General features: G+C 43.3%; 1 protein-coding gene across 3 annotated transcripts in view; it reads right to left on the reverse strand.

Moving 5' to 3' along the window:
- The window catches only part of LMTK3 (lemur tyrosine kinase 3), a 124,386-nt gene that overhangs the window by 46,755 nt on the left and 63,190 nt on the right, over positions 1-14,441 (reverse strand). For all 3 annotated transcript variants that reach the window (XM_075328638.1, XM_075328639.1, XM_075328637.1), the window contains exons 4-6: positions 11,632-11,782; positions 5,855-5,925; positions 4,690-4,808 (exon numbers count right to left, since the gene is read on the reverse strand). In XM_075328638.1, coding sequence (XP_075184753.1) covers positions 4,690-4,808; positions 5,855-5,925; positions 11,632-11,782 — 341 coding nt within the window. The remainder of the gene's footprint in view (positions 1-4,689; positions 4,809-5,854; positions 5,926-11,631; positions 11,783-14,441) is intronic.

Here is a 14,441-nt window from a genome sequence, read left to right on the forward strand (position 1 = left end):
AGATTAGGACATACAGTATAATAAAGCTACGTTCTTCGGTTGCTTCTGTTGGCCAGTTGTAAGCTTCAACATGGGATCCACCATGCAAGCCGTTAATTGTATATATTGAGTTATAACGACTTTTACAAGTTCACGTGAATGCAGGTTTGGATGCTAAGACCCCACTAATGGTCTATAGAACAAGGGGACCCCTATGAGTTCCACTGGGAAAGGTGAAGATAAGGAACAATCTAGATTGCACCTCTACCAAAATAAAGGCCACGTCTCACTAAGAGACATCGCTTGCGACATCGCTGCTGAGTCACGGTTTTTGTGACGCAACAGCGATCTTGCTAGCGATGTCGCTGTGTGTGACATCCAACAACGACCTGGCCCCTGCTGTGAGGTCGCCGGTCGTTGCTGAATGTCCTGGACCATTTTTTGGTCGTTGCTCTCCTTTTGTGAAGCACACATCGCTTTGTTTGACAGTGAGAGAGCAACGATCTGAATGTGCAGGGAGCAGGGAGCCGACTTCTGCGGACGCTGGTAACCAAGGTACACATCGGGTAACCAAGCAAAGCGCTTTGCTTGGTTACCCGATATTTACCTTGGTTACCAGCATCCGCAGCTTCTAGAAGCCGGCTCCCTGCTCCCTGCACACGTAGCCAAGGTACACATTGGGTAACTATAAGCAAAGCGCTTTGCTTAGTAACCCGATGTGTACTATGGTTACCAAGCACAGCGTCGTTACACAGGTCGCTGGTGGCTGGTGGCTGATCTCTGATCGCTGTGGAGATCTGCCTGATTGACAGCTCACCAGCGACCACATAGCGATGCTCCAGCGATCCCTGCCAGGTCAGATCGCTGGTGGGATCGCTGGAGCGTCGCTAAAGTGTAACGCCGGTACCTTAAGTCAGAGGTTTAGCACCGCAGTCCTCACATTCTAGATACCGGTGTAATCTTTTGACAAGCCAGACATAATCGGTTACTGAAGATACACGTTAAAAATCTACATTTTGGATGACATTAAAAAAATAAAATTTTATTTTTAGAAAATTAACTATTATTAGAATCAAGAGTTTGTATGAAATATAAGTTTTATTTTACTTTATTGCTAATTTTTAATTACTATTCACATAAAAAAAAAATCCAAGTTAGTGGGAGGTTTTGGAGCGATGGGTGAGGACTGACCAGCATGGTACAAAGTTCAAAGCATGGTACATGGTTCAAAGATGCGTAGATGGGAAATGTGTTGTTTCCTGAAACCACAGGAAGTTTTAGTTTAAAATCCCAGTGGCCAGTGTGAATATTGCAAGATACACTGTGATATGTAAAAAAACTAAATTGTGGGGTTAATTTCCTGTTATTAAATTGCTTTGGATAAAGCTTTTATCCTATATGGTGTACATAGGTAATTGACCACCAAGAGCCTGGTTGGTTATGTGCAGAAGCTATATTCCAGGCTGAGGAGTTAACTCCTGAGACCCCAGTCAGCTTTCTCCAGCCCATTATTTTCATTTAGCTCACCTTCCTCACATTCCCTCTCAGCTCCTCACTGAGCTGCTGTTATCAGTTCTGCAAAATCAGATTCCACCAGCCCTCATTGTTGTCAGTTTTTAAAGTAGTTCTCCTAATCACTGCTTTCACATTCCCAGACATATTTAAAGGCCCTGCTATCTTTATATGCACATACTGTATAGTGATAATAATGTAGACCTGTAAATAATAGGTCCTTTTTTTATGATCATTTCTCTTTGATAAAGAGTGACTGTTGGTACAAACTGATTATAAAAGAATGACTGTTATGGTATTTTGTAAGGATGAAAGGGAAAGGTCTAAGGGTACCGTCACACTTTAGCGACGCTCCAGCGATCCCAACTGGTCAGGATCGCTGGTGCGTCGCTACATGGTCGCTGGTGAGCTGTCAATCAGGCAGATCTCACCAGCGACCAGTGACCAGCCCCTAGCCACCAGTGACGTGTGGAAGTGATGCTGCGCTTGGTAACTAAGGTAAATATCAGGTAACCAAGCAAAGCACTTTGCTTGGTTACCCGATATTTACTTTGGTTACCAGCGCACACCGCTTAGTGTTGGCTCCCTGCACTCGTAGCCAGAGTACACATCGGATTAATAAGCAAACCGCTTTGCTTATTTACCCGATATGTACTCTGGCTACGTGTGCACGGTGCAGGGAGCCGGCACTGGAAGCGTGAGAGCGGCGGACGCTAGTAACCAAGGTAAATATTGGGTAACCAAGCAAAGGGCTTCGCTTGGTTACCCGATATTTACCTTGGTTACAGCTTACCGCAGGCTGCCAGTAGCCGTCTCCCTGCTTCCTGCACATTCAGATCGTTGCTCTGTCGCTGTCACACACAGCGATGTGTGCTTCACAGCGGGAGAGCAACGAGCAAAAAATGAACCAGCACTGTGTGTAACGAGCAGCGATTTCACAGCAGGGGCCAGATCGCTGCTCGGTGTCACACACAGCGAGATCGCTAATGAGGTCACTGGTGCGTCACAAAACCTGTGACTCAGCAGCGATCTCGCTAGCGATCTCGCTATGTGAGACGTACCCCTAAGGGTTTAGCTTGTTTGCTCCTTATAAGCTTCTTTTTATGCAGAGCTCAATTTTTTTTTAGCAATCATGTATTATTATCATATGCAGGAATATAATAAAAGGTGAAAATAAAAAACATCGTTGCATATAAGACATGATTGCACCATTACCAAAGTGGGCACAGCTCATATCACTTACTTGCACAAACACCTTTGCACTTAATACAGAGGATACCCACAACACTGTGCTAAAGAAGTAATTGAGTTATTTTCTTACTGAGGGTTTTTAATAATAAAATAGTGATTATGTTTTAAAGGGGTTGTCCAAGCTTGGGGGGGCAAATCTACAATCACTCTATGTGACTGCTGACTTGTGAATCCTCACTGCACATTGTGCACACTGTCAGGATTCACCAGTAGTAGGAGCATCAAGTTGCTTGCTTCCGGCCACATTCCAACTAGATGTATCCTGCCTCACTAAATGCACTTTTATTGAGCGAGACCCCTACATCTAGTTAGCACATGACTGCATTATGCAAATTGCATACTCGTGGTCATGTACCTGCCTATTCTTAGTGCCAGCACACGGAGAATACTGAAAAAGCACGCACACTGCATGCTGTCAGGATTAGCCGGTGCTAGTAGCATCGATTTGCTCACTTCTGGCCATATTCCAACTAGTCGTACTCCGATTCACTAAATTCACTTTTTTAAGAGAGGCCCCTACGGCTAGTTGGCACAAGACCGCATGTATGGAAATTGCATAAATGTGGTCATGTACCTGCCTATTCTTAGGGGTACTTTACACGCTGCGACATCGCTAGCATCGGCTAGCGATGTCCAGCGCGATAGTACCCGCCCCCATCGCACATGCGATATGTGTTGATTGCTGCCGTAGCGAACATTATCGCTATGGCAGCGTCAAACGCACATACCTTGGCAGCAACGTCGCTGTGACCGCCGAACAATCCCTCCTTCAAGGGGGAGGTGTGTTCGGTGTCAAAGTGACGTCACCGCGACATCACTATTCGGCCGGCCAATAGAAGCGGAGGGGCGGAGATGAGCGGGACATAACATCCCGCCCACCTCCTTCCTTCCGCATTGCTGGTGGACGCAGGTAAGGAGATGTTTGTCGCTCCTGCGGGTTTACACACAGCGATGTGTGGAGCTGCAGGAACGACAAACAACATCGTACCTGCGGTCGACCTGACATTATGGAAATGAACGACGTTACACAGATCAGCGAGATTGTACGCTTCTGTGCTCGTTCATTGTTCCATCTAGGATTTACACGTTGCGATGTCGCTACCGGTGCCGGATGTGCGTCACTAATGACGTGACCCCGACGATATAGTGGTAGCGATGTCGCAACATGTAAAGTACCCCTTAGTGTCAGCACACAGAGAATACTGAAAAACACACACACTGCATGCTTTCAGGATTAACTGGCGGTGGGAGCATCGATTTGCTCACTTCTAGACAAATTCCAATGAGTCGAATTACGATTCACTAAATTCACTTGTATTGTGCGAGGCCCCTACGGCTAGTTGGCACAAGACCGCATGTTTGCAAATTGCATACTTTTGGTCGTGTGCCTGCCTGTTCTTAGTGCCAGCAGCGGAGAATCCTGATAGTGCTCACACTGCACACTGTGATGATTCACCCCCCTGTAGTTACATAAAGTGACTTCAGACTTGTGCCCTGCATTTGAATAACCTCTTTAAGGTGCAGAAACTATACTAAGCGCTGACATTTTATGTACAAATTGTATTTTTAGATTAAAAATTGCATTATGAACATTGCTTAAAGATAATTCTAAGAATCACATTGCTGACCCTAGTGCCCAGTGCTCCGCACTCTTGGATAATACACTTTTCTACACCTACAACTGCTCATGATATTGAGACCACAACTAGTCAGATATGTTTTCACCATAAATACGGTGATACAACTTTTGTTTTATCACGCCATACGACAAAACATTAAAGTCACTAAACATTAAAGTCACAAAAACTATGACTGAAGGTATAAGCGTAAAATCTCATAATGTCTAAGCATCTGTAGTGCATTCGTTGTGAATTGGATGTATAGGCAAGAACACGGCAAAACAGAAAAAAGTCTCGAAAAATTGTGTTACCACAAATCACAAGATACCTATAAGGTTGCGCTTCAGACAGAAACTTCCGTTGCTCTAAAGGACTGGCATTGACCCGGAGCTCCTTAACCACAACCTGCGCAGGAGTGTAGTCTGAGAATATCTCCCCCAAGATCACCTTTATAGGAATGAAAAATAAATTGTAGATCAGTTATGGCCAAAATTATGGATATAGATATATAAAAAATGTATAAAAAAGGTATAAGCATGATTAAATAAATTACCTGGTGTACCCCTTTTTAAATCTAGCAGTTCCCCACATGAGGTCTGCAGAAAATCAGCGGCTACTAATGGGCTGCTGCGCTCTGTTCTTCCACTTGTCTGACATCCGTACAAGGGAAGTTAGAGTGCAGCAGCCCATTACTACCCGCAGATTGTCTGCATTGTTCATAAGGCCCAACTATGTCATGTGAACCCCAACAAACCAGGCGCCAACATTGCTGCAACGGTGCCGGAGGTGAGGATACATTCTACTTATTTTACAAGGGGGAGAACATAATTTAAAATGTGGCTTTCCAGGTGGTGGACAACCTCTGTCAATGACGACATCTGAAGAGGAACATTCTGAATATTGTCCAATTGTCTCTCTCTTTCTCTGTATTTACATTATATATATATATATAGTGAGATGCCAATCGGCTACATTGCTAATGGACGGCAGCTGCTCCCACTCAAAAATCTGCTCAAGTTGCAAGCTTTACTTGCTTGTGTTTCAAAACCTGTACATCCTAGCTGACAACTAAAGGTATGTATAGAATCAGCCTGATAGTGCCAGTATAGCACTGGCTTTAGGTTATATAGGAAAATCCTGGTAATTGCTTTGCTTTAAAGGGGATGTCCACTGCTTGGACAATCCCTTCAAGTAGTGGACAGCCCCTTTAATAAAATACTTGTTCATTTTAGCATTTATGTCTTGCTCCTTCTTATGTAGAGACGTTCATGTAAATCTATTGGATAAACCATTCTTTACAGCCATTTATTTAGTCCTATTAACATTTTTTTTTTGAAGACCATCATTGAACCCTGTTGGGTTATGTTCTAATATGTGCAGATTACATTCCTTATCTCTTCTCCTTCTCTCTTCCCCATTATTCTTGCTCCCTTTACATTTCAGAGATCAGAATGAATACAGATGGATGGAACAGTTCAATGATTAATACTCACCTTACCAAACCAGCCATTTCCAATCTCCTGGAGATAGCTGAGGTCTTGCCGGCTAAATCCTGTCTGTTTTACTAAACATGCAGAAAATATAGTTAATTTCTTGCTTTTCATTCAAATATATTACTACTGTATCTGTACAATCACTCATTAATTATATAATTTCATATGCGCAACATAAAGATAACAGGAGACCTCCACAAAGAAGTCATAAAAGTCTATATAATGCAAGAAAATGCTATCCCACCAAGCTTTATTCCAGATTATCTCCACCACAACTTCAAGGGGTTGTCCAATAGTAGGACAACCCCTTCTGATTTCCACATTTCTCTCTGGTAAATTAATAAAACATACTCACCTCCATATCAGTGCTGTTCCAGTGATATCCATACTCGTGGTACCGAGACTCACCTGGGGTTGTGATGTCACATGAGCCTCGCATCCAATCAGAGGCAGCTTCCCTCTCCCTGCCTTTGGACCAAACGAGAAAATCAACAGGAAGTTAGCATAGCCGTAGCCCTTACTTCCTGTTAATTAACTTGTTTGGTCCGAAGGTGGGGAAAAGGAAGCTGGAGCTGATTGGATGCGGGGCTCATGTGATGTCACAACCTCACGTGAGCCCAGGCACCACAAGCCAGGACACCACTGGAATGGTACCAATACAGGAGGTGAGTGTAGTCTTTATTATTTTCCCTGGGGAAAACGTGGAATCATAAGGGGTTGTCCTAATAGTGGACAACCCCTTTAACTATTACCTTTTCATGTGGATGATGACAAAAGAGTTTTAATGCAATCGAGCAACCCCAGAACATTCCAAGTTATCTACTGAATGGATGCAGGAAAAATGTCACCCTTAGGTTAGACCTAGAGTTAAACTGTTGGGCCCCTTCTCTCTCCACTGAGCCCAGTCTATTGGTTTCTAACACTACTGGGCCCTTTTTGTTTAGAGTTCAATTTATTTGCCAGTGTTTAACCCCTTCCAAACAAGCTATTTTCCATGTTTGTGCTCTTTTTTTCCTATCCTTTTTTTCTAAGAGCCTTAAAGGGGTTATCCGGCTTATTTTAACTTTTTTTTATTATTACCCTATTGGGCTACATTAGGGCAGGTAAGTAGATAGTGAGCACTTACCTGCCCTACTGTCAGACCCTCTCCTCCGGCTTAGAGCAGTCATGTGACCGCTCCTGACGCGATTTTGCTGCTTCCGGTCATTTAATGTCAACATGGGCAGGACCATGTTGACATGCAAATCTGTGAACAGCTTGTTGCCGCCCTGCTGGGCGCATCAGTGCGTGGAGTCTTCGCCCCCTTCCCTGCACCCTCCCACACATTCCCCCTCACCCCGTACTCTCCCCGCCCACGGTGTCACCGCCAGCACCGGGCCCCCTGCTCAGGATAGCAGGAGTGCCCGTGCGGTCTGTGTCCTGCTCCAGCCCCGCGGCTGCCATCATTGCAGTATCAGCAGCTTCTCACATTGCAGTGCAAGCAGCCACGGGGATGATGAGCGATGCTGTCAGGAGGTTAGATGAGATCATTACCTGCTGTGATGATCTTCGCTTCACTCCTGACGTCAGTGCTGTCACTGCATTCTATGTCCACTGCGTTCTCACGTCACTAGCAGTGACATCACGGGAGATACTGCTGAGAACGAGGCGGGCATAGAAGTCAGTGACAGCGCTGACGTCAGCAGTGCAGGTAATGATCTCATCTAACCTCCTGACAGCAGCGCTCCTCATCAACCTGCAGTGACCTGGGCTGACCTATTGATGTTAGCTCAGGTCACTGCATTACTCTCCCAGCCAATGGGGAACATTCTGTTCTTCATTGACTGGGACATTGACTATGGTACGGATTGTCGTGGGACCCCCTTATTGGATTACGCTGGACCCGGATTTGTTTTTCTTTTTAATAAATTGGTGAAAGAGGGAATGTTTCGGGGAGTGTTTTTTCAAATAAAACTTTTTTTTTAACTACTGACTGGGTTGGTGATGTCAGGTATCTGATAGACGCCTGACATCACGAACCCCAGGGCTTGATGCCAGGTGACATTACACATCTGGCATCAACCCTATATATTACCCCGTTTGCCACCGCACCAGGGGACGGGATGAGTTGGGCGAAGCGCCAGGATTGGCACATCTAATGGATGCGCCACTTCTGGGGTGGCTTTAGCCTGCTATTTTTAGGCTGGGGAGTGTCCAATAACAGTTGACCTCCCTAGTCTGAGAATACCAGACCCCAGCTGTCCGCTTTACCTTGGCTGGTGATCCAATTTGGGGGGGACTCCATGTTTTTTGTTTTAAATCAGCGTGGAGTGCCCTCTGTTTTGGATTACCAGCCAAGGTGAAGCTGCCAGAATGTTGTTTGCAGGCTGCAGCTGTCTGCTTTACCCAAGATGGCTACAAAAGATATGGGGGACCTCACGTGTTTTTTTTTTTTTAATTATTTATTTACTTTTTGGCTAAATACAAGGCTAAGCACCCTTTAGTACCACATGAAAGTCACAAAAGGGTGCCAGCTTAGATATGCAGGGGGGTAGGACATTATATATGTCTTTCTTATCTATCTATCTATCTATCTCTCCATTCATTCATTCATTCATTCATCCCTCTATCTCTCCGTCTCTATATCTATCTTTTCATCTCTATATTTATTCAACTATTTATCTTTCTTGCTGCTTCCGTTTTTTGTGGTTTGCAAAAAAAAGGAAGGCACACAGATAACACACGGATGCATCCGTGAAAAAAATGGACCGTTTTTTGCAGACCGCAAAAACGGAACGGTCATGTGAATGTAGCCTACATGTGTTCCCTATGGGGGTAGGGGTCGGTACAGAACGATGATGAGGGGGTTGGCGGCGTAGAACAATGGGGGGGACGGTACAGAGCACCGTGTGTGTGTGTGGGGGTGGGGGAGGGTTGCCGAGCCTGATGTTGTGTGGGGTGCAGAGCCCGATGTGTGTGTGGGGTGCAGAGCCCGATGTGGGGCTGTTATTTCCATTGCTAAAGTGAAAGCAGGTCAGGTGCTGGGGCAGAATGCTGACAGGGAATGTGTGTGCAGAGGGCGGGGCTGGCAGGGGGCGAGGCTGGACACTGGGGCTCGGCGGTGGCAGCTGTGACTGAGATTTAGCACAGGAAGTGGTCAGTTTGCTGGAGCTGAATGTAAACAAAGAGCTGCAGAGAATAAAGTCATAATTCAAGAGGAACAAAAGTTAGAAAACAAAAAACAACAATGTAGGGGTGATTTATATGACAATACAGCACAGATAAACTCAAACGTTTTTGGTAAGCTAATGTCGGACAACTCCTTTAACTTTTTTATTTTTCCATCTACCGGTACATAGCTGTAGGAGCACTCATGTTTTAACTGGACAAGATGTAGTTTTGATTAACAACATCCATATTACCATTCACTGAATTGGAAAAATTGCGATAAAATTGTGAAAAAAATAGCATTTTTGCTTTTGTTCTATCGGTATTCATTGTACTGTAAGGCCTCATGTGCACGTTGTGTAATATCATGCATTTACGCTGCGTATTGCACTGCAGCGTAATTGCATGCGTCCTGCGTCCCCTGCACAATCTATGACGATTGTGCATGATACGTGCACACGTTGCTTTTTTGAACGCAGCGATTTGGGTGCTAAAATTTTGACCCAAATCCGTGCGTTCATAAAAGCAGCATGTCAATTATTTCTGCGTTCTGGATGCAGCTCCCACTCTATCTATGTTGGGGAAAGCAGCCATAGCGCATGAAATTGGCATTTTTTTTAACAAAAATACTGCATTCATTATGCAGTGTTTCTGCAGCGATTTGAAGCGCACATGTGCTGTCAAATTGCTGCAGAGTATTCAGCAGTTACGTGCACATGAGACCTAAAAATGATTTTGCCTTAAGGTCGGAGTGATAACATACAGTGCCTTGTGAAAGTATTCGGCCCCCTTGAATTTTTAAACCTTTTCCCACATTTCAGGCGTCAAACATAAAGATAAAAATGTTAATGTTATGGTGAAGGATCAACAACAAGTGGGACACAATTGTGAAGTTGAGCGAAATGTATTACTTATTTTAAACGTTTGTAAAAAAGAATAAAGTGACAATTGTGGCGTGCAATATTATTCAGCCCCTTTACTGTCAGTGCAGCAAACTCACTCCAGAAGTTCATTGAGGATCTCTGAATGATCCAATGTTGCCCTAAATGACTGATAATGAAAAATATAAGCCACCTGTGTGTAATGAAGTCTCCGTATAAATGCACCTGCTCTGTGATAGTCTCATTGTTCTGTTTAAAGCACAGAGAGCATCATGAAGACCAAGGAACACAACAGGCAGGTCCGTGATACTGTTGTGGAATAGTTTAAAGCCGGAATTGATTACAAAAAGATTTCCACAACTTTAAACATCCCAAGAAGCACTGTGCAAGCAATCATATTGAAATGTAAGGTGTATCATACCACTGTAAATCTACCAAGTCCATCCCTCAAAAATGTCATCTCAAACAAGGAGAAGACTGATCAGAGATGCAGCCAAGAGGCCCATGATCACTCAGGATGAACTGCAGAGGTCTACTGCTGAGGTGGGAGAGTCTATCCATAGGACAACAATCATCGTACACTGCACAAATCTGGCCTTTATGGAAGAGTGTCAAGGAGAAAGCCATTTCTCAAAGATATCTATAAAAAGTGTAATTTAAAGTTTGCCACAAGCCACCTGGGAGACACCAAACATGTGGAAGAAGGTGCTCTGGTCAGATGAGACCAAAATCGAACTATTTGGGCACAATGCCAAACGATATGTTTGGCGTAAAAGCAACACAGCTCATCACCCTGAACACACCATCCCCACTGTCAAACATGGTGGTGGCAGCATCATGGTTTAGGCCTGCTTTTCTTCAGCAGGGACAGGGAAGATGGTTAAATTGATGGGAAGATGGATGGAGCCAAATACAGGACCATTCTTGAAGAAAACCTGTTGGAGTCTGCAAAAGACCTGAGACTGAGACGGAGATTTGTCTTTCAACAAAACAATGATCCCAAACATAAAGGAAAATCTACAATGGAATGGTTCACAAATAAACGTATCCAGGTGTTAGAATGGCCAAGTCACAGTCCAGACCTGAATCCAATCGAGAATTTGTGGAAAGAGCTGAAAACCGCTGTTCACAAACGCTCTCCATCCAACCTCACTCAGCTCCAGCTGTTTACAAAGGAAGAATGGGCGAGAATTTTAGTCTCTCCATGTGCAAAACTGATAGACACATACTCCAAATGAGTTGTGCTGTAATCGCAGCAAAAGGTGGCGCTACAAAGTATTAACATAAAGGGGCCGAATAATATTACACGCCCCAATATTCAGTTTATTATTTTTATAAACGTTTAAAATAAGCAATGCATTTCGTTCAAGTTCACAATTGTCTCCCACTTGTTGTTGATTCTTCACCATAACATTAACATTTTTATCTTTATGTTTGAAACCTGAAATGTGGGAAAAGGCTGAAAAATTCAAAGGGGCCGAATACTTTCGCAAGACACTGTATATGTTTATTTTTGTAATTATTTTATTTCTTTATTTTTTAGGAAGGAAAAAGAGGGGTAATACAAATTTTTATATTTTGAAATTTTTTTTAAACTGTATTACTTTATTTTTTTATTTTACTTGGTGGACTTGAACCAATGATCAACGCCTGTATATAGTAAAAATCACAGTTACCAATGAAGTCCAGCCACATACTGATCTTCACAAAAACACCATTACAACAGGTACAGTTATTGGAGATGGGTACCTATTTTGGGTGCCTGTGTGTTGGGCACAGGTAAAGAGACCTCTGAGAGAGGAAGGATGTAGACATCAGGAATGGATTGGGAAGAGGAGGTCTCCTCAGCCGGTGGAGTGTACTCCCCAGAAAATTCTTCTCCATCTGGATTTTCAAACTCCTGAAGGACACAGTGATATAGTAAGAGAGGAAAATGTACAAAACCATACAAATTATGTTGTAGAAAACCAATACTCTAAATTAAAATTCACAGATTCCTATGTAGTTGGAAATAGATACAAAATAGAGGTAAAAATAGACAGAAATGTTCGAAACTGTAATCAATGGAAATTGGCCAAATGCCAATGGTTGCATGTGGACAATTTGGTGAGAATTGCTGGCCATATGTTGATTTTCTGCTCTTAAGGTTAGCCATATGTTGATTTTCTGCTCTTAGGCTGGCCATATGTTGAATTTCTGCTTTTAGGCTGGCCATATATTGATTTTTTTGCTCTTAGGCTGGCCATAAGTTGATTTTATGCTCTTAGGTTGGCTATATATTGATTTTTTTGCTCTTAGGCTGGCCATAAGTTGATTTTATGATCTTAGGCTGGCTATATATTGATTTTTTTGCTCTTAGGCTGGCCATAAGTTGATTTTATGCTCTTAGGCTGGCTATATATTGATTTTCTGCTCTTAGGCTGGCTATATATTGATTTTCTGCCTTAGGCTGGCCATATGTGGATTTTATGCTCTTAGGCTGGCGATATGTTGATTTTTTTTGCTCTTAGGCTGACCATATGTTGATTTTCTGCTCTTGGGCTGGCCACACACACAGCCAGATACTTCTACCAGAACCAACAAAAAAATCCAATAACGGTGCTGTATACCAGGCTTATGATAATCAGAATTGCTTGTCATTGCTCAGAATAAATCAGTCTGAATCTGTTAATAATAATGTTCACAATCTTTCCCCTTTTTATAGTAAAGAAAGGATTGGCATCCCGCTGTGCTCTGGCATCGACATCACAAGAACTCACCCTGGCACCAAAAACAGAATCAGCAGCTCAGACGCAGCATCTAATTAACTGTACATGGACATTTTTAGAAAGACAGAACATTTTTTTCTTACAGACATAAATATTTCAGGGTGCTCAAAATCTAAGAAAAGCAACAAAACAAACCCCACAACCCTTTCTGCTACGGAAATCATTTTTGTTTTTCAATAGAAGCTAATTGACATATAAATTGGGTGTGTGTACTGAGAAAACAGTACATCCAGCTGTATAAAAAAGGAAAAAAATACATTAACTGACCTATATCATACAGATAAAGAACATACATAACCTTCCTGGCTTTATAGCCACTAATCTTATGGATAAGATGTCACTACCAAACCATAATCCACTGATGCACTGCTAAAGAGTAACGGCCATTTAATCTGTTCTTCATAAATAAGAAATTTTGTCATATACAGTATATTTTTTAGGAAACAATTGCTTCTTTCTCCTCCTGGAGTTATCATTACTTGGCTAAATTCTTAATTCTCCGATAAAATATAAACAAGCCGGTAACCAATGAATGAGGAAAACGTTCGTCGGGTGCAATGATTTTTAAGGTGGCTTAAGAATTCTAATTTTCTGGATGGCCCGTCTGTACACCTGCCAATCGGTGGTCCTTCAATGGCTGTGATCATAGCATTAGGCTCTGCTCATATCTATGAGTAAGGCGGGCTTTACACGCTGCAACATCGCTAGCAATTGCTAGCGATGTCGAGCGCGATAGCACCCGCCCCCGTCGTATGGTGGATATGTGGTGATCGCTGTCGTAGCAAACATTATTGCTATGGCAGCGTCACACGCATATACCTGCCCTGCGATGTCGCTGTGACCGGTGAACCGCCTCCTTTCTAAGGGGGCAGTTTGTTCAGCGTCACAGCGATGTCACAGCAGTGTCACTGAACCGCCGCCCAATAGAAAAGGAGGGGAGGAGATGAGCGGCCGGAACATCCCGCCCACCTCCTTCCTTCCTCCTTTTCTGGTGGGCGCAGGTAAGGAGATGTTTGTCGTTCCAGCTGCGTCACACAAAGCGATGTGTGCTGCCGCAGTAACGACAAACAACCTCATTACTACAGCAGCACCGATATTATGGAAATGATCGACATGTCAACGAGCAACGATTTTGCACGTTTTTGTGCTTGTTGATCGTTGCTCATTTGTGTCACACGCTGCGATGTCGCTACCAGCGGCGGATGTGCGTCACTAACGACGTGACCCCGACGATATATCGGCAGTGATGTCACAGCGTGTAAAGTACCCCTAAGGCAGAGGAACTGGAAGGACTCCATTGTAAGCCAGTGGGGTCTGCCAGGTATCTCTCATGTCCACTTGAATGTACAAGAGACGTGTGAACAGAGCCAACATCTGCAATTTCCACATGAACTGAAGAGTTGTAATTTTTTTTTATTTTGGTGTAAAATTTGGGTAAATATTGTTAAATATTATTGAATGAAAAATGCAAATCCTATAAATATTTACACATTGTAATTATTTTGGAGCCTACAGATGTGTCCAACCAGAATTTTTCTTGAATTTCAATTTGTCATAAAACCAACCCAGGAAAAAAAGTTCCATTACTGTATCAACCTATGGGTGACAACTATTGGATGACATCTCTCCAACATGTACATTTAACCTTATCTTTGTTTAACATCTTCCCCCATATCTCAGGATCAAGTTATGCCGGCGTCACACGGAACGATCTATCGTGTGATCGCACGAGCAATCGTACCCGCCCCCATCGTTTGTGCATCACGGGCAATTAGTTGCCCGTGGCACACA

The sequence above is a fragment of the Anomaloglossus baeobatrachus genome, chromosome 11, assembly GCF_048569485.1.
Source record: "Anomaloglossus baeobatrachus isolate aAnoBae1 chromosome 11, aAnoBae1.hap1, whole genome shotgun sequence".
Classification (NCBI taxonomy): domain Eukaryota; kingdom Metazoa; phylum Chordata; class Amphibia; order Anura; family Aromobatidae; genus Anomaloglossus; species Anomaloglossus baeobatrachus.